We start from the raw sequence: 23898 nt of genomic DNA, 5'->3' as shown, positions 1-23898 counted from the left end.
TGGGGGGAATTTAATAAAAGGGCGTTTGCTGCAGTCACAAAGACCGTTCAAATTGGTCAGCACATTATTAACTGAATGTGTGAACACCCTCCCCAGATTTCGTTGCGCTTGTATCTACAGGGCTTACACCACATTCAGAGGCATCCGCTTGCCTGTCCGCCCACCCGGGGGAGAGTGAGACTTGAGAAGTACTTTTAAGAGCGGTTACATTAAGACTCAAGCGAGCCCTGGTGTCAAGGCAGACCTACGTGCCGAGTAGCTCGGCCCTGACACTTGTTGGGCTGCACGGTTCCGCTGAAGCGTTGCTACCTAATCACGGTGAAGACGTTCCCTGAGGAGGGCCAAAATGGCGACGGACTCCTCCTGGCACAGCCCTGTTCCCTCCCGGCTCTAGTAACGCCCATTGGTTAGTTGGAGGCGGTGCCAGGCTCCCCCCGCCGCCTCATTGGACTGAATGACTGAGGGAGACGCCAGTTCTCCTCTGCCCACTCCAGGTTCCTGCCCTCAGAGCTCACGCGGCGTTCAATTGGCTTTTATTCACGTCAACTTGCGTCCTATCGTGTCTCTTTTCAGTGTTAATCCAATCATAACTTTCCTGGCTGCCCGCCTGATTTCTGACTGGTTTTGATCAGTTTCATCCTATCCCATTCCTGTCTACTTCTTACCTCCTCCCACCAGGACTTTGCCCAGGCACGTCCAGGGTTCTGGTTGGTTGTTGTTCTGTCAGTCCAATGAAAGCTCTTCCTATCCCTACCGCTCAGGGAGCCCGCCGGGCAGTTGACTGGCTTCTTTTCAAGCCTATCAACTCTAGTTCCCGCCCACCTTCACTTCCTGCGTCTTTCATTGGCCTTTAAAACTGAGAGGGCGCTCTTTTTGGGCGGACACCTCGCACGCAACTTTGTCTTGCACGCCTTAAGAGTGCAAGCGAGTCTTACCATTGGGCAATCTCCCCGTCTTTTTTCTGCAAGTCCCTCCTTTCTCCCTCCCTCATTGGGCGGGGCAGCAGTGAAGGGGCGGGGCCTAGGCCGGGCTTGTGGCGCGCTGCTCCCTCCTCCTTACCCCCCCCCTCCCTGTCCGGTCCGGGTTCGCTTGCCTCGTCAGCGTCCGCGTTTTTCCTGGCCCCCCCCAACCCCCCCGGACAGGACCCCCTTGAGCTCGTCCCTCGGCTGCCACCATGAGCGGTAAGGATGAGTCCACTCCAAGCTTAGGGGTGGGAGGGGAGTGAGGGGGCGCGCGCGAGGGCCGACCGGGCGGTCCCCGCCGTAGGGGGGACGGGCGGGAGGCGGCGGCGGCGGCCTTGGTCCCGCCCGGGGCGGAGGGAAGGGAGGGAGAAGGGGCAGTGGCGGGGCCTCCGCGGAGGAGGGGGATGGGCCACCCGCCCCGGGGGAGGGGGCAGCGTGGCCTCGCCCGCCCCCTGCCCGCCCCGGCCACGGGGGACGGGCCTTACCCCCCACTACTCGGCCGCTCGCCTGAGGCTCCTCCTGCCAGGGGCTGGAGCCGCGGGGGCGGCCCGAGCAGTGCAGGCCCCGCCCGGGCCAACCGCCTCCCTGGTCCGCCCTCTGGTCGCCGCCGGCCCCAGGGCCCTCCCCCACCCCCCGGCCGTAGATTACCCCTCCCCCCCCGCAAATTACCCCTCCCCCCCTACCGTCCCGCCCTTTCCACGCCCCTCACCCCGAAACCGCCCTTTCACTCTAGGGCCCGCCCTGTAGCCGCCCCGAAACGCCTGATTTCTAACGCCTGGACCTCTTTAGCCCCTTACTAGTATTCACAGATGTTTCCCCACTCAAACTTTTTATCTGTTCTTTTCCCCTTTCTCTTCCTTTCCTCTTGTTACTTTTTACACTTGAATTTTTCTTTTTCCTTATCTCCTTTGACCCTACTTTCAGCTCGCTTTCCATCCACTCACGTGTTGTTTTGTGCCTTACCTATCATTTTTTTCCCCAGGATACTTTTAAACTCTTTCAACATGCCCACCCACCTTCACATTTCCTATATCAAAAGCACCTTTTCAGTGTTTTCTGAGTTTAATTTTGTGCAAGGGAGAGTCGAGGCCCAGTTTTGGCACCACCTAGCCTAGTTTACATCCTACTGGTCCTACAACAGTTTCTTCTCCCCCAATCCTTTTTTTTTTTTCTTAATACTGGCGCGTTTCACCTTCCTGTTAGTCATTTCTGTTTCATCACAGCCTCCTTTACCCTTCCTCACTTTACCCTTTTCCTTTCTCCAACTTTAAGTTATTTTCAAATTCTTTTTAGACCAAGATCACTCCATGGATGAAATGACAGCTGTGGTGAAGATTGAAAAAGGAGTTGGTGGCAATAATGGGGGCAATGGTAATGGTGGTGGTGCCTTTTCTCAGGCTCGAAGCAGCAGCACAGGCAGTAGCAGCAGCAGTGGAGGAGGAGGAGGGCAGGTAAGTGATGATCTGGACAGAGTGGGGAAGGTGTTGAGAGGATGTAAATATTCGTAGATGATTGTCTTACTTTTCATAGGAAAATTTTTAAGAAAGGGCTGAACTTTTATAGATAGGGAAGTAAGCACAGAGAGACAAGTAGCTTGGAGATCCCCCAAATGAGAATTTCAGCAGTATAGATAGGTCAGCTTTTTGTTTGGGTTTTTTTTGTTGTTGTTGTTGTTTTGCTGTTTATATTTTGTGTACTACCCCCTGGGCTGGCAGATGGGTGTCACTAAAGGAACTCCTTTCCTCTCCTTTATTTCTGGCCAGGAATCCCAGCCATCCCCTTTGGCCCTCCTGGCAGCAACTTGCAGCAGAATTGAGTCACCCAATGAAAACAGCAACAACTCCCAGGGCCCAAGCCAGTCAGGGGGCACAGGTGAGCTTGACCTCACAGCCACACAACTTTCCCAGGGTGCCAATGGCTGGCAGATCATCTCTTCCTCCTCTGGGGCTACCCCTACCTCGAAGGAACAGAGTGGCAGCAGTACCAATGGCAACAATGGCAGTGAGTCTTCCAAGAATCGCACGGTCTCTGGTGGGCAGTATGTTGTGGCTGCCACCTCCAACCTACAGAACCAGCAAGTCCTGACAGGACTGCCTGGAGTGATGCCTAATATTCAGTATCAAGTAATCCCACAGTTCCAGACCGTTGATGGGCAACAGCTGCAGTTTGCTGCCACTGGGGCCCAAGTGCAGCAGGATGGTTCAGGTCAGATACAGATCATACCAGGTGCAAACCAACAGATCATCACAAATCGAGGAAGTGGAGGCAACATCATTGCTGCTATGCCAAACCTACTCCAGCAGGCTGTCCCCCTCCAAGGCCTGGCTAATAATGTACTCTCAGGACAGACTCAGTATGTGACCAATGTACCAGTGGCCCTGAATGGGAATATTACCTTGCTACCTGTCAACAGCGTTTCTGCAGCTACCTTGACTCCTAGCTCTCAGGCAGTCACTATCAGCAGCTCTGGGTCCCAGGAGAGTGGCTCACAGCCTGTCACCTCAGGGACTGCCATCAGTTCTGCCAGTTTGGTATCATCACAAGCCAGTTCCAGCTCCTTTTTCACCAATGCCAATAGCTACTCAACAACTACTACCACCAGCAACATGGGAATTATGAACTTTACCACCAGCGGATCAGCAGGGACCAACTCTCAAAGCCAGACACCGCAGAGGGTCAGTGGGCTGCAGGGATCTGATGCTCTGAACATCCAGCAGAACCAGACATCTGGAGGCTCACTGCAAGCAAGTCAACAAAAAGAGGGAGAGCAAAACCAGCAGACGCAGCAACAACAACAAATTCTCATCCAGCCTCAACTAGTTCAAGGGGGACAGGCCCTCCAGGCCCTCCAAGCAGCCCCACTGTCAGGGCAGACCTTTACAACTCAAGCTATCTCCCAGGAAACCCTCCAGAACCTTCAGCTTCAGGCTGTTCCAAACTCTGGCCCTATCATCATCCGGACACCAACAGTGGGGCCCAATGGACAGGTCAGTTGGCAGACTCTTCAGCTGCAGAACCTCCAAGTTCAGAACCCACAGGCCCAGACAATCACCTTGGCCCCAATGCAGGGTGTTTCCTTGGGGCAGACCAGCAGCAGCAGTACCACCCTTACACCTATTGCCTCAGCTGCTTCCATCCCTGCTGGCACAGTCACTGTGAATGCTGCTCAACTCTCCTCCATGCCTGGCCTCCAGACCATTAACCTCAGTGCATTGGGTGCTTCAGGAATCCAGGTGCACCAGCTTCCAAGCCTGCCCTTGGCTATAGCAAATGCCTCAGGTAAGGCTTGAAATCTTTTGTATTTATCTCCAGAGCTACTTAGCATCCCAGCTGAAACTATTGAGTCTAAAGAAGGGAGTAGAATCTTTTGAGGGTAACACTTTCTTGAGGGCAAGTCAATTAGAGAAATAGCAATGATTCTACGTCATTTGGAACTGACTTAATGGAACCTTTTTTTCTTTTCCTCAGTTAATCTGATGAGAAAGGAGCCCTTCTGGGCAATGTCCCTGGGGTCTCTGTACTTTCAGTGCCTTTGGTGCTACGGAACAAGGGTCGGCAAACTTTTTCTGTAAAGGGCCAGACAGTAAATATTTTAGGCCTTGTGGGCCACGTATGGTTTCAGTTACATGTACTTTTTTGTTTGGTTTTTGCAACGCTTTAAAAATATAAAACCATTCTTACCAGTGAGGGCTTTATTTGGCCTGAGGGCTCACCCTTGCGGGGATAGGAATTGATTATAAACTTAACCTATTTGTAGGGCAGTTATTAAATGATCAGATACTTCTTATGTACTGTAAGCAAGGGAAAAGTGATGGATTCCAAAGGACTTTTCAACAAAATAAGTTCCCTGGTTAATCTTTAGTTAACCAGAAGAGCATACCCTCTGAGCAAGCAAGGTTTAATTTTTTCAACTCCTACTTACCTTGAAAGTACTTATGTGTATTTTTAATAAGCTTCATAGGTGATTCTCTTTTTTTTTTTTTTTGGTGATTCTTTTTTTGTTTAATTAATTTATTTTTTGTTTCTTAGGCTTCCTAGGTGATTCTCATACTTCCTATATTAGAGAGCCACTTCCTAGTCTGCTTTGAAAGTAGTATGTGGTTGAGAAGGGAGGGGCGAGAAAGGGAGTGGGGACCAGAATGGAGTTGGGGAGGTGGAGCTGAGAGGAGTTGGGAATCAGGAGAACTTTGAAGGGGAAAGAGTCGTCAGGGAAGAGGTATATATTGGAATGTATGTTGAATCAGTTGATGCTACTATTCAGTCATTTATTTTGAACTATGTTCACTAGTATTGGTTAATTTGAAATTTAAAACATTTATTTTAAAAGGTGAAAGTTTATTTAGAATTTATCATTTTAAATTCCATGGTGATGGAGCTAATCTTTAATAAAGCACATTAGGATACATACACATTTTTATATTCTGGCATGATATATACAAGTTATGTTGGGAAATAGTTTAATACCACCAAACTTCTACTTCTGTTGGAATATGTGTGGGTTTATTAACTGTTTACTTTTATTATAGAGTTCTCATTCCGTTTAGACTGGTTCTTATGTAAGAGAGGATAACAAATAGGCAACCATATTTCCTGCCTCTTGCAGTTTAGGAAAATCTGTGCTGGGGAGGTCTGCTCAAGTTCCCTACTTTCTTACAGTCTTGTAGTGTGTCTAAAATTAGTACATTTTGAGCCTTAACAGACAGTAATTTTCTTAGTGAATTGGAGATCTTGGAATAGAAAGTTAGAGCTGGAAGGGACCTGAGAAAATTGTCTCATACAACTGCCTTATTTTCTAGATGAGTACTTTGAGATACTGGGAAGCACTTAAGTGATGAGACTAGTTGCTGTTAGTTCTAGTCTGGGGCATTCATTCCCTGTTAGTTTTAACTTGGGACATGAGAAATCCTTTAGACTGTTTAAAATGTTTCGGAAAAGATATTTTTGTTTCTTTGAAATTTAAGGCTCTAGAGCTGGCAAGTTTTTTATAGGCTAAAAATTATGGGAGTAGAAATGGGAAAAGTTTAATAAAAACTGAACCCAACAGCCTGGAAAATTAGACACTTTCTGGGTAATCTACATTTGTGTGTTTGCTTTCTCTTTGCTCTTAGGTTGTTGTATCCAGCAGTTTTGCTCTTCAAAGGAAAGCAAAACTGAGATTGTTCTAGTTAGTAATAATTTGGATCCTTGCAATTTTTAAACGGTTTATAACTTCAGCTCTAAGGAACAGTTCTGAGACACTTTCATTGCTAAATCATGCTCTCGGGAAGTCTGCCATTTACTATGTCATAAGATAGGGCTACCGACCTAGCTGTTACTGATGGTCTCTGAGCTCTAGAAAATGCATGCCTTTTTGTAAGGTAGCAGCAGTTTGTCATTCACTAAGGAGAGAATGAGGCTCTGAAAGGCCATTTTGTGAGAGTTGAGATTGCTTTATTAATAGTGGTTTCTGAAGATACATGTTTCTTACTTTCTGGTTAGTCATACTTGTGCAACATTTTTTTCCCCTTCAATTGATCTGACTTCAGCCTTAATGAAAGATAATAAAGTCATTTCCTGGAAGCTTAGTGCTCCTTAGCTGTTGTGTGGCTGCTACAAAGTGTCTCATATATAGTTATTTGTGATATATGGTTTTTCTGGTATATAGTTATTTTATTAGAAAAACTCAACCTCTTGGCAGTATGATGTAGTGGAAAGAGCTTTGGATATGAAATCATGTTGTAAGCTACAACATACAGAGAGGTAGGTAGATAGCACTCTGCAAAGTGAGACATTATTATTACATGGTTGTGGAAGACTGCAGCTTAGTATGTTTACTTTTCTTTCTTTTTCTTTCTTTTTTTTTTGGCCACACTGCACAGCTTGTGGGATCCTAGTTACCCAACCAGGGATCTAAGGAACCCATCCGCCCCCCCCCCCCCCCCCGCCCCCCAGCAGTGGAGGCAAGGAGTCCCAACCACTGGACTGCCAGGGAATTCCCACATTTATTACTTTTTAAAAGTAACGTTTAAAAATCTTCTAAGCTCTCATTTTGACTTTCACTATGTTTGTTTGCTTGAATATACAGGCAAAGGCACAAACTTAGAACCAAATAAGCCCACCATCTCTGTATTCCTGTTTTTCACAGCTCTGCCCCTGGTGGGTGGTAGTGAAGAAGAGACCACCCAGTAAACTGAGTTTAGTTTCCAGACAGTGAAATGATCTATAGGCTCTTAGTTTTTGTTGTTTTTTAAGTTAGCAGCTTTTGTTTTTTAATCAACACCCTTTCCCCTTTATCAGCACCCTTTTCCCTTTCATTTTCTAGTCATATGCTCAAAGATCTTGGTTTTTTGTTTTTTTGGTTTTTTTTTTAAGCTTAAAGCTTCAGATTTTTTCTCAGCCACTGCTAAATCCAGAAAACTCTTCCCCCAGGTTGGGGAGGGGCCTGGTTTTGAAAGACTTAGTTTGGATGACTTTGTGGGAGTTCTGCCTAATAAAGAGTGCAGGGGTGGGCTTTGGCAAGAGAATAGAGCACATTTCCTTGATGGCTATAATTCACTCAAGAAGCAAATTTCAGGCACTAAAAATAAAAATTTCACATCTGCTCAGTTTTATCGGGGTCAGGAAAATGTCTCCTCTTAGAAGTTAAGTTGAATGCGATACCAGAGTTGGTTTGCCAAGTGTCGCTAAACTTGGGGTCAGATTGCTGAGACCTAATTTGTTAAGAGAGTTGTATTTTAGACTAGTTCATTTGAACATTAGTGATAAGTAGGTTTAGAGGATTTAAATGTGTTCAAAATTAACATTCTAGTGCAAAAGGTCATACAAGAGAATTTTCTATTTTAAAATAATACTTTTATCAAATATAAAATGTTTCTGCATCATTTTTTGTATCTAATATTATATTTGATTCCTAGTGTGATTTTTTAAGTGCTTTTTAAACGAGTTCAGTTTAAGTAGAAAAGGTCTCCTTTAAAACCTAGGCGCCTTGATTGATTTGAAAAGACTGAGAAGGCAGTCTTGAGACCTTTTCAATTGCTCCTATTTATTCATTCCAGTGGCTTTCTGTCAATGACGTCATTGTTAAATCCTGTTGCATTGTGTAATGTGGCCATTTTAGTTCTTAATTAAATAACGAGCACAAGGGTGCCTAGTGTTTCAGAAAAATTTAGTATCTGTTCTCATATCTCCTTTTCCCTTTAATTGTTCTACTTTGTAAAGTAGCATATAAATGTTGGCACTAAAAATTTAGTTCTGCTCATTCCTTGCTTCTGATTGTTTTGTTTTCCCTCCTTGAAAATGTTTTTTTTTTTTTTTTTTTTTTCCTCCTTGAAAATGTTTTAAATGTAAGATGAACATCTGTAGAAAAGCTTTATTACATAACGCTTTGTAAGTTACTGGCTGGGTGTCTGTAAACATTAATAGATAATAATTAGTTGAAATTTTTCAATTTGCTGTTTAATTGAAAAACAGGCATATTTTTCATATTTCATACAGAAGGGATATCACAATAGTACTATCCCTTTCTGTAACATTTAGCATTATTATACAGGCCCTGGTGTTCTGAAGCATTATTTAAAAGGTATATGCCACACTATGACTACATTGTTAATACTATTCTAGGTTTTAAGAATTGGGCCCCTTAAAAGACCCTGAAAAAGTTTCTGAAGAAAGTTTTTTTCTTCAGAGTTGGTTGCAAATCTGGGCTGTAATTTGAATTTATACTTTTCCTTCCAGTGTTTTTTAATTTTAATTAATTATTTATTTATTTAAAAAATATTCGTTTATTTATTTGGCTGTTCCCAGTCTTAGTTGCGGCACGGATCTCTGTTGTGGTGTGCAGGATTTTTAGTTGCAGCATGTATGTGGGATCTAGTTCCCTGACCAGGGATCGAACTTGGGCCCTCTGCACTGGGAGCGTGGAGTCTTAACCACTGGACCACTGGGGAAGTCCCTCACTCCAGTGTGTTTTAAACTCTGAGTGGCTTATGGAAACTGCATAGTATAACTCGTTTGACAAGTTGGGCGTGCCTGTCTAATTTACTATGAATCCTTCTCACCCTATATCTGTGTGCAAAATAAATAATAATTTAATGATTTCAAAGAAGCGGTTAAAATATCCAGGTCAAGACAAAGACTTGCCCATTACAAGATGAGAGAACTCAGTTAAAAATCTACATCTCTGAAGGAATTCCCTGGTGGTCCAGTGGTTAGGACTCGGCTCTTTTCACTGCTATGGGCCTGGGTTCATTCTCTGGTCAGGGAACTGAGATCCTGCAAGCCGCAAGGTGAGGCCAAAACAACAGAAAAACAAAACAAAAAATCTACATCTCTGAAAAAAAAATTTTAAACGGTTTTCACAGGAAATCAAATATTTGCTGCAAATAATCTAAGTAAGGTTAAATGCTATTGAGATGGATCATTTCAGATTATTCCATATGTTCTTCATTAACTTGACCCTGTTTGGATTGCTTAGAAGGGGGGTGAGGATCCCCTCCAATTCCCTCCTTTTTTAAAAAAAATATATTTATTTGGTTGTGCTGGGTCTTAGTTGCAGCAGGCGGGTTCCTTAGCTGCAGTTCGTGGGCTCCTTAGTTGCGGCATGCATGTGGGATCTAGTACCCCGACCAGGGATTGAGCCCGGGCCCCCTGCATTGGGAGCATGGAGTCTTAGCCACTGTGCCACCAAGGAAGTGCCTCCAATACCCTCCTTTTGGAAACCTAAGGTGTAGAAAGATTCAGTGACTTGCCAAAGGTCACTGACAAAATTTGCAGAGTGATAGAGGTCTTCTGACTTCAGATCAGTATCCTTTCCACTACACTACTACTCTCTTTTTTAAATAAATTTATTTGTTTATTTTTGGCTGTGTTGGGTCTTTGTTGCTGCATGCGGGCTTTCTCTAGTTACGGTGATGGGGGCTACTCTTCATTGTGGTGCATGTGCTTCTCATTGCAGTGGCTTCTCGTTGCAGAGCATGGGCTCTAGGCGCACGAGCTTCAGTAGTTGTGGCTCGTGGTCTGTAGAGCGCAGGCTTAGTAGTTGCGGTACACAGGCTTAGTTGCTCCGCGGCATGTGGGATCTTCCCAGACCAGGGTTCAAACCCGTGTCCCCTGCAATGGCAGGCGGATTCTTAACCACTGCGCCACCAGGGAAGTCTGAATTTTAGCAAAATTTATTGAGCATTTACTGTGTGTCAGATGTGTTAGGCTCTTGGAATTCATTGAAACAGGTATGTTCCCGGGCCTTCTTGGAGCTCCAGTTGCTGTTGCGTTATAGTTACCTACACTTAGTGCAACGAGAAGCCCGCGCACCGCAATGTAGAGTAGTCCCTGCTCATCGCAACTAGAGAAAAGCCCATGCACAGCAACAAAGACCCAGCGCAGCCAAAAATAAAATAAATTTATTTAAAAAAAAAAAATAAAAATGCTGTACTTGTTTTCACTTCTACTTATAATTTTGGCTCAAGTTTGTAAAAGAAGATGCATGGAAAGAGGAAAGAGATTTGTATATATATTGTGATGTACTTAATGATATTTTTGCTTGGTTGCTGTTAAATCCCTAGCATTTATGTAGTTTTAGGAAAAATTGATTAAAACAAAAGAATATGAAAAGTAATATAGATATTTTTAAATAATTATTTTTAGTTGTGGTAAAAACCACATAACATAAAATATACATACCATCTTAACCATTTTAAAGTGTACATACAGTTCAGTGATATCAAGTATGTTCACATTGTTATGCAACAGATCTCTAAAACTTTTTCATCTTACAAAACTGAAACACTACCTATACCTATTAAAATCCTATTTCCCCCTCTTCCCAGCCCCTTGCAGCCATACAAAGTAGGTTCTACTTTGTATTTCTATGAATTTGACTACCTTAGATACCTCATGTAAGTGGAATCATAGGGTATTTGTCTTTTTGCAACAAGCTTATTTCATCTAGCATAATGTCTTGTAAGCTCATCCGTATTGTAGCATGTGACAGGATTTCCTTCCTTTTTTTTTTTTTTTTTTTTATGCGTTACGCGGGCCTCTCACTGTTGTGGCCTCTCCCGTTGCGGAGCACAGGCTCCGGACGCGCAGGCTCAGCGGCCATGGCTCACGGGCCCAGCCGCTCCGCGGCATGTGGGATCCTCCCAGACCGGGGCACGAACCCGTGTCCCCTGCATCGGCAGGCGGACTCTCAACCACTGCGCCACCAGGGAAGCCCCTCCTTCCTTTTTAATGCTGAATAATATTCCATTGTATGTATATACTACATTTTCTTTATCCGTTCATCTGTGATGGCCATTTGGCTTTCTTCCACCTCTTGGCAATGGTGAATAGTGTGGCTGTGACTTGGGTGTGCAAATATCTCTTTGAGATCCTGCTTTCAGTTCTCTTGGATATATACCCAGAAGTAGGATTGCTGGATCATATGGTAATTCTATTTTTTTTAATTTTTAATTTTTTCATTTATTTATTTATTTCTGGCCGTGCCGTGCGGCTTGCGGGGATCTCAGTTCTGCGACCAGTGATTGAACCTGGGCCCCGGCAGTGAAAGCGCCAAGTCCTAACCAGCGGAACGTCAGGGAACTCCCAAGTAATTCTGTTTTTAATTTTCTGAGGAAATGTATTTTGTAGCTTTGCTTTTAGCTTCTATAAACAAAGATTTTAAAAAACTACATTTCCATACTATGTTTTCAGTTAGAACTACATTTTAAGCTTTTTTGTCTGACTATAAGATTATTTCCAGATAAGATTATTCACAGATTTCCTATAAAATTATTTCCAGATTTCGTAATCTAATGGAGCAAGATCATTAATACACTATAGCTGATATCCAGCTGCTTTTACATTATTTAAATACGGATATTTGTAATGTAAGATGCTTAAAATGGAGCTCAAGGATTGAGATTTGAGACAGGAATTATTACCGTTTAAGATTGCACATGAAAAATTGTCATGATAGGGAATTCCCTGGCGGTCCAGTGGTTAGGACTCCAAGCTTCCACTGCAGGGGGCGTGGGTTTGATTCCTGGTCGGGGAACTAATATCCCACAAGCTGTGCGGCACGACAAAAAAATTTAATTTAATTTTAATTTTATTTTAATAAGTTTATTTTATTTATTTATTTTTGGCTGCATTGGGTCTTTGTTGCTGCGTGTGGGCTTTCTCTAGTTGTGGCGAGCAGGGGCTACTCTTCATTGCAGTGCGCAAGCTTCTCATTGCTGCAGTGGCTTCTCTTGTTGCGGGCTCAGTAGTTGTGGCTCGCGGGCTCTAGAGCACAGGCTCAGTAGTTGTGGTGCATGGTTTAGTTGTTCCGTGGCATGTGGAATCTTCCCAGACCAGGGATCGAACCCATGTCCCCTGCATTGGCAGGTGGATTCTTAACCACTGTGCCACCAGGGAAGTCCTGATTTTATTATTTTTTTAATACAGCAGGTACAATGTTGTTTTTTTTTTTTTTTAAGGGAAATTGGGGCCGGATTGTGAAGGGTCGTTTATTATGCATTTCTTTTTTATATTTATGTTATTTATTTATTATTTTTGGCTGTGTTGGGTCTTCGCTGCTACACGCGAGCTTTCTCTAGTTGCCTGAGCGGGGGCTACTCTTCTTTGCGATGCGCAGGCTTCTCATTGCGGTGGCTTCTCTTGTTGCAGAGCACGGGCTTTAGGCATGTGAGCTTCAGTAGTTGTGGTACGCAGGCTGTAGAGCGCAGGCTCGGTAGTTGTAGTGCATTGGCTTAGTTGCTCCGCGGCATGTGGGATCTTCCTGGACCAGGGCTTGAACCTGTGTCCCCTGCATTGGCAGGTGGATTCTCAACCACTGCGCCACCAGGGAAGTCCCCACATTGTATTATTTTTAACTGAAATGTGAAATTCAGATGCATCCAGACTTAAATTACTGATGGTTCTTTGATTTATTCCTGAAAACATTCTGATGAATAATTGACTTAAGTCTTAAAATTTTATTGCAATAACCAGAATGGAGACATTATAAAGTATTATCATATTACATTATCTAGATGGGTTTTACCATAAAAATTTAAGAAATAGGCATTTAAACTTTAAGAAATAGGCACATGTAATAAGGGTTACATGAAATAGGCACTTTCATTTCCCGTACTTCTTTCCTAGCGTTGAAAATTTTTACTCCATGGACTGTTTGGTTTTAATCATAGCTTTGCTTGCAAAGGAGTTTGATGCTGTTTAAAAGTGGTACCACCCAAGAAATTGGTCCCTTTCCAAAAAGCTAAGCCTCAAACTTAAACAAACTTTTCATTTTTTTAGCTCCATAAAGCGTCAGTATTATAGATAGTATTGTCCAGAATGATTCCCTTAATGAGAATGTTACTGAAGGACTACTAATGTTGCATCATCTGAAGACCCCCTCATAAAAGCAAGGTATCCCAGGACCACAGTAGAGCAGATGGTTTGGAGATACCTGGCATTGTGCTCAGCATGCTCTACAATATTGTACCTAGAGGAAACAAAAATATAAATGTTATGTTTGGAAAACATGAGCTTCTGTTCAGAAGTCAAGTTCTAAGGCTTTTCTAGTTCTGGTTCAAAACCACCATCAGGCCCATGCAGCTGCCTTCTGAAACCTGAAATGGAGGCTGAAAATGAAAGCTACTGCTGCACATGAATGGTTCTGTTTATAAATGAGTCACATTGTGTCATGTCTCCTGTTTTCTTATACCACCTCCACACCACCCCCATTTCTATTCCCAACCTCCCGTGAGATGTTGGTACTATTGAACAAACACAGGCACTCGCTAAAGAGTACTGTTTTTTCTTTTTTTTCCTGTTTGCTATGCTGCTGTTAGGAGGGAAAATGAAATGACTCTTTGAAAGTACAATATAAAAATCCACAAAATTGTTGGGAGATTGGGAACAGTTGTTGGGAAAAGTTTTTCTACTTGGTTAGTACTCTTCTGGATGGGAAGTTATAGATGACTGACTGTAAGTGGGATCTTAAAGCCAAAATACTGCGGTTTGTTTTTTGTTTTAAATACTGTTTTTGCAGATGAACAAGTCTCACATTCTGTGTACTATAAGATTGAACAGTTTAGCTGGATGAAATAACTCCAGCTCTGAAACTAGAAGTAACTAAAAATCCTTTGTGAAAGAAAAAGAAAGTTTGTCCTGAATGAGATATTCAGTGTAGACAGGGGAGTGATACACTAGGATCCAAATCATAACTTTGCTTCTTACTGGCTATGTGACTTAGGGGAAGTTCTTCATCCGCTATGAGCTGAGGTTTCTTTATCTGTAAAAGAGCGTTAGTTAGTATTAATATTTACCCCCATGGGATTATTAAGATTAAATGAGGTAGAGAACATGCGAGAGCACATAATAGGTGCTCAACACATATTAGTGCCCACCTCTCAATAAAAGTTCTGTCTTCCATCCATTTAAAAGTAGGATTTTAATCAGTTAGTTGAAGGCAGCTCTTTCAAGTTGTTGTGTCTAGACCTTCACGTTCTTTCTCACCCATTATGTTTCTTGTCCATTGGTGTAGTCATTGAACTACCACAACTGCCAAAGGAAGTAAATTCCAACCAGTATGCTTTGTTCTTTCATAAACCATTCTAGTAAAAACAGTAGTTGACAGTAGAGGTTTTTAAGATTACCCATGGATTTTCTGTTTCTTCATCTCTCGTTGGCCTGGTTATGAACTTGATGTAGACTGTTTGATAGAAAAACATTCTCCTTGATGAACACTTTGTTGACACTTCATATAATGATAATTAGGTTTCTCAATTTCTGTTTCAATGAATCATTTTTCTGTCCCTATTTTCTTAAGAGTTGTTTGGTTTTTTGTACATTAAAACAATTTTATTTTTTCCTTTTACCTTTCTAGAACTTGGTTTTACTCAATCACTGTTTTACTTCCTTTTGTAATCTCAGCTAATTCCTGTCTCACCTATCTCACCCCCACCCCCCGAGAAAAAACTCAACACTTCAAAAATGATTGTGAAATAATTTAAGACATCTAGGCAGGTGTAAAGGATAATACAGTGGATATTCTTTTACCCATATCCCAGGTCACAAAATGGTACATTATAAATATTATTAAAGCTCACAAGATTTGTCTGCCCTTCTAAAATTTTTTATAATTGCTGCTGAACTGTATGTTTTATCAAGTAATGGTTGTGTGTGTAAACTCACTTGTTTTAATCTTCTATCGCAAAAGGAAAGTAAAAAATTGAGAAACTGGTTAGGTCTGAACCGACTCAATTTAGTGATTTTGGAATTTCTTGACTTCTGTTCATCTAAGAACAAGGATGATTATAGCTGCTCAGTTCTTTCTGGTGATGTAAATTCACAGATGTACAAATACATACAAACAAATATCTAAGACATTTGTTAGCTGCTCTTTGTACAGTTTTAGGTATGTCAGTGTTTTAGATCTTAAATGCCTGAAGGGCAGGAACCACCTCTGTTTTTCTTTATACAGAGCATGTTTGGTACCATAAACATATAGGTGCAGAATAAATGATCTAAAAGGAGAACACTGGTTATGCACACTGCTATGTAAATTACAGTTTCATTGTGGGAAATGAGGAAATTCAAAGCATTCACTTTATAAATATCTATAGAGCTAAAATTAGAAAACTTACCTTTGAGGATAGGAAAAAAATATTTTATTTTTTTGGCCATGCTGCGTGGCTTCTGAGGTCTCAGTTCCCGAGGGATTGAACCCAGGCCGAGGCAGTGAAAGCCCAGAATCTTAACCACTAGGCCACCAGGTAACTCCCTAAATATCTTTTTAAGTAACCTGTTTAAGCGATATTGGTAAAAACATTAAACAATGCAAATAATACTGAAAGTAAAGTAAATATTATTCAAATAATAATGAAAGTAAAGTAAAAATTTATTGAACATTAACTATCCAAAGAAAATCACTTTTGAAATTTTGGTGATCATCCTTCCAGATATCTTTTTGTACCTTTGTGTACAATTTACAAAGAAGTCTGCATATTGTTTTATGAAGTAGAATCATACTATTCACAATTCTCCATAATCCTATATTTACTGAATAGAGTACCATAAACATATTTTCCATAAATAATAATAAATATACATCTACATCATCATTTTAAATGATTGTATGGGAATTCCTTAGTATGTTTGTACTAGGATATGCTTAACCCTACTGATACACTTTTTTTTCTAAAATTTCACTGTCATAAGTAATGCTCTGGTGAATATTGTTGTTTATACTTTCTAGATTAAAATTTTGTAAGTGAGCAATTCTACTTCTAGGTATATTTCTAGGAGAAATGAAAACGTACATCCACACAGAAACTTGTACACAGATGTTTGTAGCAGCACTATTCATAATACCCAAAAGGTGGAAACAACCTAAATGTCCAATGGATAAACAAAAGTAGTATATCCATTTGATGAAATATTATTCAGCCATAAAAAGAAATGAAGTAGTGATACATGCTACAATTTGAGTGAACCTGGAAAACATTCTGTTAAGTGAAAGAAGCCAGACAAAAAAAGGTCACATATTGTATGATTCCATTTATATGAAATATCTAGAATAGGAAAATCCATAGAGACAGTGATTGCCAGAAGATGGGGTGAGGGGAGAATGGGCAGTGATTGGTTAATGGACAGAGGGGCTTTTCTAGGGTGATGAAAGTTTTGAAAATAGAGGGAGGTGGTAGTCGCACAACATCGTGAATGCACTAAATGCCACCTAATTGTACACTTTTTTTTTTTTGCTGTACGCGGGCCTCTCACTGTTGTGGCTTCTCCAATTGCGGAGCACAGGCTCCGGATGCGCAGGCTCAGCGGCCATGGCTCACGGGCCCAGCCGCTCCGCGGCATGTGGGATCCTCCCGGACCGGGGCACGAACCCGTGTCCCCTGCATCGGCAGGGGGACTCTCAACCACTGTGCCACCAGGGAAGCCTGACACTTTGTTTTAATAATTCTTCCTTTATGAAAGTTTTAATATTTTCCCTTATTACTACTTAAAATTTTTTTTTCCTAATTAGTCTCTTATTCTTTCAGATGAATTGGACATATTTTGTCAGGTTCCCCTAATAAAATCTTTTGGAATTTTTATTTTGATTGACTCATACTATACTTTCATTATTTTCTTATTGATCCTACACATTTCTTGCTAACTTTAAGCTTCGTATTGTATAGTTTTCGTTGCTATTGCAAATAGGATCTTTTCTTCCATTTTATTTCTAACTGGCTCTTATTTGTATATAGGAAACCTATTGACTTATTGTGTGTTAATTTTAAAATGGCTGTATTACAATCTTATTGCTTTCAATAATTGTTAGTGACTTTCTTTAGTGATTTTTAGTTATTTTCCAGGTATACTGTCATGTCATCTACAAATAATTTTACCTACTCCTTTTTAATATTTGTACCTCATTTCATTCTTGTCTTTTTAAATAAGAGTCACAATAGTAGGGATCCTTGTTTTATATTTCACTTTCAGAGGGGTGATTTTAAATTACTGCATAATATTATATCAAGTTGTTTGCCACAGTTTATTTCTCTTTTGTCAAATATTCAGGCAGTTTCAAGATTTCCTGTATTTTAAATATAGAATATAATAGAACATATAGTTTTCTCATTTTATTTATTTATTTATGGCTGCGTTGGGTCTTCATTGCTGCATGTGGGCTTTTCTCTAGTTGCAGCTAGCTAGCGAGGGCTACTCTTCATTGTGGTGCGCGGGTTTCTCATTGCACTTCTCTTGTTGCGGAGCACGGTCTCTAGGCGCACGGGCTTCAGTAGTTGTGGCATGCGGGCTCAGCTGCTCTGCGGCATGTGGGATCTTCCAGGACCAGGGCTCAAAGCCGTGTCCCCTGCATTGGTAGGCGGATTCTTAACCACTGCACCACCAGGGAAGTCCAGTTTTCTCATTTTAAATCATTTTCTTAGAATAAGTCCTCAAGAGTATGTTAGCTGATTCATTTATTACATAATCAGTATTAAAAGAACAGAACAGAAAACTCAGAATATGTTAAATAAAATGCATACATCTGAATTATTCATTGCCATATTAAGCAAAAGTTGAAGGAAACCAGTTTAGGAAAAGGAATTCACAAGTGCATAGGTGAACATCTGTATATTTTCATGGAGTAGCATTTCCATCTTTTATTCTTTTGTCATATTGTCATTGACAGTTTAAAGCTGTGATGTGTTTCTGTAACACTAGATATAAATAGAGTATCTGCTTAGTATTTATCTAGTAAACTGGACAAATTAAGACAAGGAGAAGTCTAATTCTCATATTAAAAAGTTACCTTGGGGTTTATGCTTGGGAGGTTTAAAATGTCAACTGGGGGCTTCCCTGTTGGTGCAGTGGTTGGGAGTCGGCCTGCCAGTGCGGGGCACACGGGTTCGAGCCCTGGTTTGGGAAGATCCCACATGCCGCGGAGCAACTAAGCCCGTGAGCCACAACTACTGAGCCTGCGTGCCGCAACTACTGAAGCCCATGCACCTAGAGCCCGTGCTCCGCAAGAAGATAAGCCACCACAGTGAGAAGCCGATGCACCGCAACGAGGAGTAGCCTCCGCTCGCCACAACTAGAGAAAGCCCGTGTGCAGCAACGAAGACCCAACGCAGCCAAAAATAAATATAAGTTAAATAAGTAAATTTAAGTAAATAAATAAAAGGTGCCTTCTTGAAAAACAAAAAAATGTCAGCTGTACTGTATCAGATTATATAATTGCACTGTGGGTATAAACTTAGAGAGCCCTATCATTAAAAGGTACCCAATATGTAGGTGCCTATTTACATTGTCACTTCAGGGATCTCAGGATGGTATGGAGCTGAAGAGTTAACTTCCTTTTTTTTTTTTTGGCCCCGCCGAGTGGCATGTGGGATCTTAGTTCCCCAACCAGGGATCGAACCTGCACCCCCTGCATTGGAAGCGCAGAGTCTTAACCACTGGACCTCCAGGGAAGTCCCCTGAAGAGTTACTTCTTAATATTAATTCAGATTTTTATGCTTAATGTTACTGTATTATGGTTATAAATATATAAAGTTTATTTGTGCAAATGAATAGTAATTGAGGGGAAGATGAAAAGGATAATAATAGTTAATTTGTTGTGATGGTAGAATTTGGGATATTTTCACCCCCTTTTTGGTTTTCATTACTGTTAATAGTACTATAAATATTTTTTAGACTGTTATTTACAGAACATGATAGATGGCTACTATTATTCATTTTTCTTCAGGCCCTACTAGAGAAATTAATTTGGTCTTGTTAGCGAAAGCCTCTAGTATACTTGAGTTTGAGGTACGTATCTTTACTATGTACATCTCTACTTTGCTTCAGCATTCTTTCATGCTTTATCATCAAACAGCATCTCCTTGCTATATTTTATCTAGGAAAATTTCTGAAAACGTGAAATTTTATCCACAGCTTCTTTCTCCTTTCAGAAGTATACAGTGTATTCAGAACAGTTATTTCTGCATTACTAATCAACCCCAGGCTATTTTTAATGGGAATTATGTATAATTTGAAGACTTCGATATGATTATCCTTTTTCAGTGGTAAATCCAGTGGTTAGAAACAAAATATTAGATTACTGTGCATTTTATTCTTTGTTTTACAGTATTTATTGCTGCTGTTTTAAACACTAATGATACAATTTGGTGTTACAACTCCCCTAGGTAAATTCAAAAGAACATACTGTGGGTAGTAATGGTACATGTGTAGATGGGAGGAAAAAAACATTAAAAGTCACATTTAGCCTTTTTATTTTCTTAATATACAGTGACTTACTGAGTACCTCCTAAGTGCCAGGAACAATGCTAGGTATGCTGTATTTTAATTTTTATTAGTTATCCCAGTATCCTTTTTGCCCTTGAGGAAAGTAAGGCTCAGAGAGGTTCCTTGGCTAATAAGTGGTGAAACCAGGATTCATACCTAAGTTTGTCCAACTGCACCATTATAGTGCATTACAGTGTATGTAATGGCCCTTATTAATTTTAATCATCAGAGGCTCTCAGTAATTTAAAATGTCAGTTGAATATGAACAGTTCGAAAGTCAGTCAAGGGAATTCCCTGGTGGTCCAGTGGTTAGGATTGTGTTCATCTCTCCTTTAATCAGGGAAGTGATAGAGGCATGAAATAAGTCCAAAATTAATTTTTCTCATTCTCCTATTTATTGTATCACTTTCGTGTTCTTACTAAACCAAACGACTGTATTCTCTTTTTTTAAAAAAGGGTGTCTTTTAAAATTTTTTATTATTTTTAAAATTCTTATTAAAATTTTTTTTTTGGCTGGGCCGTGCGACTTGCAGTAGCACAGCCCAGCCAAAAAAAAATTTTAATAAGAATTTAAAACTTAGTTCCCTGACTGGGGATTGAACCTGGGTTCTCAGCAGTAAGAGCACAGAGTCCTAACCACTGTACCAGCAGAGAATTCCCAACTATGTTCTCTTAAGCTTTATGCTCCTTCTCCACAGCTTTCCTCTGGTATATATTATATATTTAAAAGAATTTTAAATCATAACAGTCTGAATAATAATAGATAATTATAGCTAGTTTGCGAGGGATGTTAAAGTGCGTCCCTTTCCCAGGAAATTATCACTATGGTGAGAGCTGGCAGAAAGATAAGGCAATTTTAGTTCACTTCTCTGTCTTGAAAAACAGTTTTCACTATGGAATGATGTTGACAGAGATGGGAAGTAAGTGAAAGTCTTGGAATTTATAAGAATTTTGGTATGTTACTAATGATGATCAAATTTTCAAATCCTTAGTTTTCTTGGACATGAAAAATAAGGAAATGTGTACCTTTGGATTGACGATGGATAATGTAAAACCAGAGAGTGTTTAGTAAAGGAAGCATTACCAAAACTGGGGGGAAAAAATGTAGTTTTGATGGAGACACATCTGAATTATAGTTCTTCAAATGGTCCCATTTAAAATTTGTGCGTACACTGCCCACCTTTCCCCTCTTTTTTTCTTCCTCCTCAACACTTCCCTGGGAGGGTGGGCTTTTAAAACACCTATCACTTAGTTACAGCGACACCTACTGGTGAGAGCCTTTGCAATCATTGTGCTGATTGCCCTGTACTTAGGGAAGACTGCAGTTTCTGCAATGTGAAGAACCAATTTTTAAAAAACGCTGTAATGGAGATTGACATATGTACACTATTGATACTATGTATAAAACAGATAACTAATGAGAACCTGCTGTATAGCACAAGGCACTCTACTCAGTGCTCTGCAGTGACCTAAATGGGAAGGAAATCCAAAAAAGAGGGGATATATGTATACGTATAGCTGATTCACTTTGCTATACAGTAGAAACTAACACAATACTGTAAAGCAACTATACTCCAATTAAAAAAAAAAGCAGTTCTACATTGATAATTTCAGGTCCACTTAAAAAATAAGAAATAAAATAAATTAAAAAAAAAAATAGGGACTTCCCTGGTGGTCCAGTGGCTAAGACTCCATGCTCCCAAAGCAGGGGCCCTGGGTTCAGTTCCTGGTCAGGGAACTAGGTCCCACATGCTGAAACTTAAGAGTTCACATGCCACAACTAAAAGATCCCGAATGTGGCAATGAAGATCCTGAGTGCCGCAACTAAAGACCCAGTGCAGCCAAATATATTGAAAAAAGCAAACAAACAAAAAAAACACTGTAAAACACTGTTAATATACCAAAAAGTGGGGAGATGCATAGGCTGATTTTTGTTTTCACTGTGTCGGTGTTTTTAATGATAAAAGTTGTATAATTACACTATAGAAAATATGAGAAGGAGAAAGGGGAAAAACAAAACTAATAGCACTTCCCATTACAGTCACCAATTTGGTGTTTGCTCTATTTTATATAAATTTTAATGTATGTATTGGGTTGGCCACAAAGTTTGTTCGGATTTTTCTGTAACATCCTATGGAAAAACCCTAACGAACTTTGTGGCCAACCCAGTGTTTCTTTAGCATAGCTTTTTTTTTTTTTTTTTTTTTTTTATGCGTTACGCGGGCCTCTCACTGTTGTGGCCTCTCCCGTTGCGGAGGACAGGCTCCGGACGCGCAGGCTCAGCGGCCATGGCTCACGGGCCCAGCCGCTCTGCGGCATGTGGGATCCTCCCAGACCGGGGCACGAACCCGTGTCCCCTGCATCGGCAGGCGGACTCTCAACCACTGCGCCACCAGGGAAGCCCCTCTTTAGCATAGCTTTTTTTCTTAGTATGCATGTGATGTGTTTCTTGGTTTGTTTGGTAATATAGCATAAGCATATTGTCTAAATTGTTATACTTTAATTAATCATAAATTTTACTGACTGCCTAGTAGTCCATCAGGTTACTTGAACAGTTTATTTACATTTTAATTCATTTCTTCTATTGCTGTTGTAAATAATTTGATGAGTGTCTGTTCAAATGACTTTTTCCATAGTTGGATTTTTTTCAATGATGAGCATTTTTATGGACTCTGACCTTTCCCCAAATAAGTTATGTTTTTGCTTATTAGTGAGGTTGAATATTTTTCCTTCTCCTTGTTTATTATTTTTTTATTTTTGTTTGCATTGGATCTTTGTTGCTGTGCGCAGGCTTTCTCTAGTTGAAGCGAGCGGGCGCAACTGTTCGTTGTGGTGTGCAGGCTTCTCATTGCGGTGGCTTATCTTGTTGTGGAGCACGGGCTGTAGGTGCGCAGGCTTCAGTAGTTGTGGCACACGGACTCAGTAGTTGTGGCTCGCAGGCTCTAGAGCGCAGGCTCAGTAGTTGTGGCGCACAGGCTTAGTTGCTCCACGGCATGTGGGATCTTCCCGGACCGGGGCTTGAACCCATGTCCCCTGCATTGGCAGGCGGGTTCTTTTTTTTAAAATTTTATTTATTTATTTATTTTTGGCTGCATTGGGTCTCGTTGCTGTGCGCTGGCTTTCTCTAGTTGTGGTGAGCGGGGGCTACTCTTCGCTGCGGTGCCTGAGCCTCTCATTGCGGTGGCTTGTCTTGTTGCAGAGCAGCGGCTCTAGGCTCACGGGCTTCAGTAGTTGTGGCTCACGGGCTCTAGAGTGCAGGCTCAGTAGATCTCACATACCATGGGCTTATTTGTTCCGGGACATGTGGGATCTTCCTGGACCAGGGCTCGAACCCATGTGCCCTGCATTGGCAGACGGATTCTTAATCACTGTGCCACCAGGGAAGCCCTCCTTCTGCTTGTTTACAGATTATACCAGTTGACTTGTCTACTGGCATGATAATATTTTTAGGAACTTACCTGAGCTCTTTTTTTAAATAAAGAAATTCATTTGCTGAAAATAACTTCCTCAAGTTCTTACTGGCTTTTTCTAATACAGAAGCTTTTCATTTTTGTATGTCAAATGAATTGATCTTTTCTTTTGTGGTTTCTTTAATGAATTCAAAAAATCATAACATAGATCTCTACTGTCTATGCCTTATAAAAGTTTTTGTCTTTTAATCATTTATTTTTGGCTGCATTGGGTCTTCATTGCTGCGCGCGGGCTTTTCTCTAGTTGCAGCGAGTGGGGGCTACTCTTTGTTGCAGAGCATGGGCTCTGGAGTGCAGTCTCCGTAGTTGTGGCTCACGGGCTTAGTTGCTCCACGGCATGTGGAATCTTCCTGGACTAGGGCTCGAACCCGAGTCCCCTGCATTGGCTGGTGGATTCTTAACCACTGTGCCACCAGGGAAGTCCCTAAAAGTTTGATAATTGTTTTCTTTTCATATTTAAATATATGTGTGTGTGTGTATTTAACTCCCCTCCCTCCCTTTATTTTTCATTCTGTTTAATATGAAAAATATAAAGAAGTCAACCCATCATTTAAAGAAACCAATATTAGTGTTTTTAAATTTTTTTCCAGTCTTTTCTTTCCAGACATTTTTGTAAACATTGTACTTTATCTGCCCAGAATTATTTTTGAAGTGTGACAAGGGTGTGATATTGTAACTTCAATATCTAAAGTTACTTTGAACATATGGTTTGTCTCTCAGCTTCCTGACATCCAGAG

The 23898-nt window shown here is 41.1% G+C and overlaps 1 protein-coding gene across 1 annotated transcript in view; it reads left to right on the top strand.

The window, feature by feature from the left end:
- Window positions 1–1083: 1083 nt before the first annotated feature.
- Window positions 1084–23898, top strand: part of SP1 (Sp1 transcription factor) — a 42014-nt gene continuing 19199 nt past the window's right edge. The window contains exons 1-3 of the mRNA XM_032644881.1: window positions 1084–1181; window positions 2256–2413; window positions 2726–4241. Of these exons, the coding sequence (XP_032500772.1) occupies window positions 1175–1181; window positions 2256–2413; window positions 2726–4241 (1681 nt within the window). The 5' untranslated portion in view covers window positions 1084–1174. The remainder of the gene's footprint in view (window positions 1182–2255; window positions 2414–2725; window positions 4242–23898) is intronic.

This window comes from Phocoena sinus, chromosome 10 (genome assembly GCF_008692025.1).
Source record: "Phocoena sinus isolate mPhoSin1 chromosome 10, mPhoSin1.pri, whole genome shotgun sequence".
Taxonomy (NCBI): domain Eukaryota; kingdom Metazoa; phylum Chordata; class Mammalia; order Artiodactyla; family Phocoenidae; genus Phocoena; species Phocoena sinus.
Note: the sequence above shows the minus strand (reverse complement) of the source record. Positions and strands in the feature narration are given on the sequence as shown.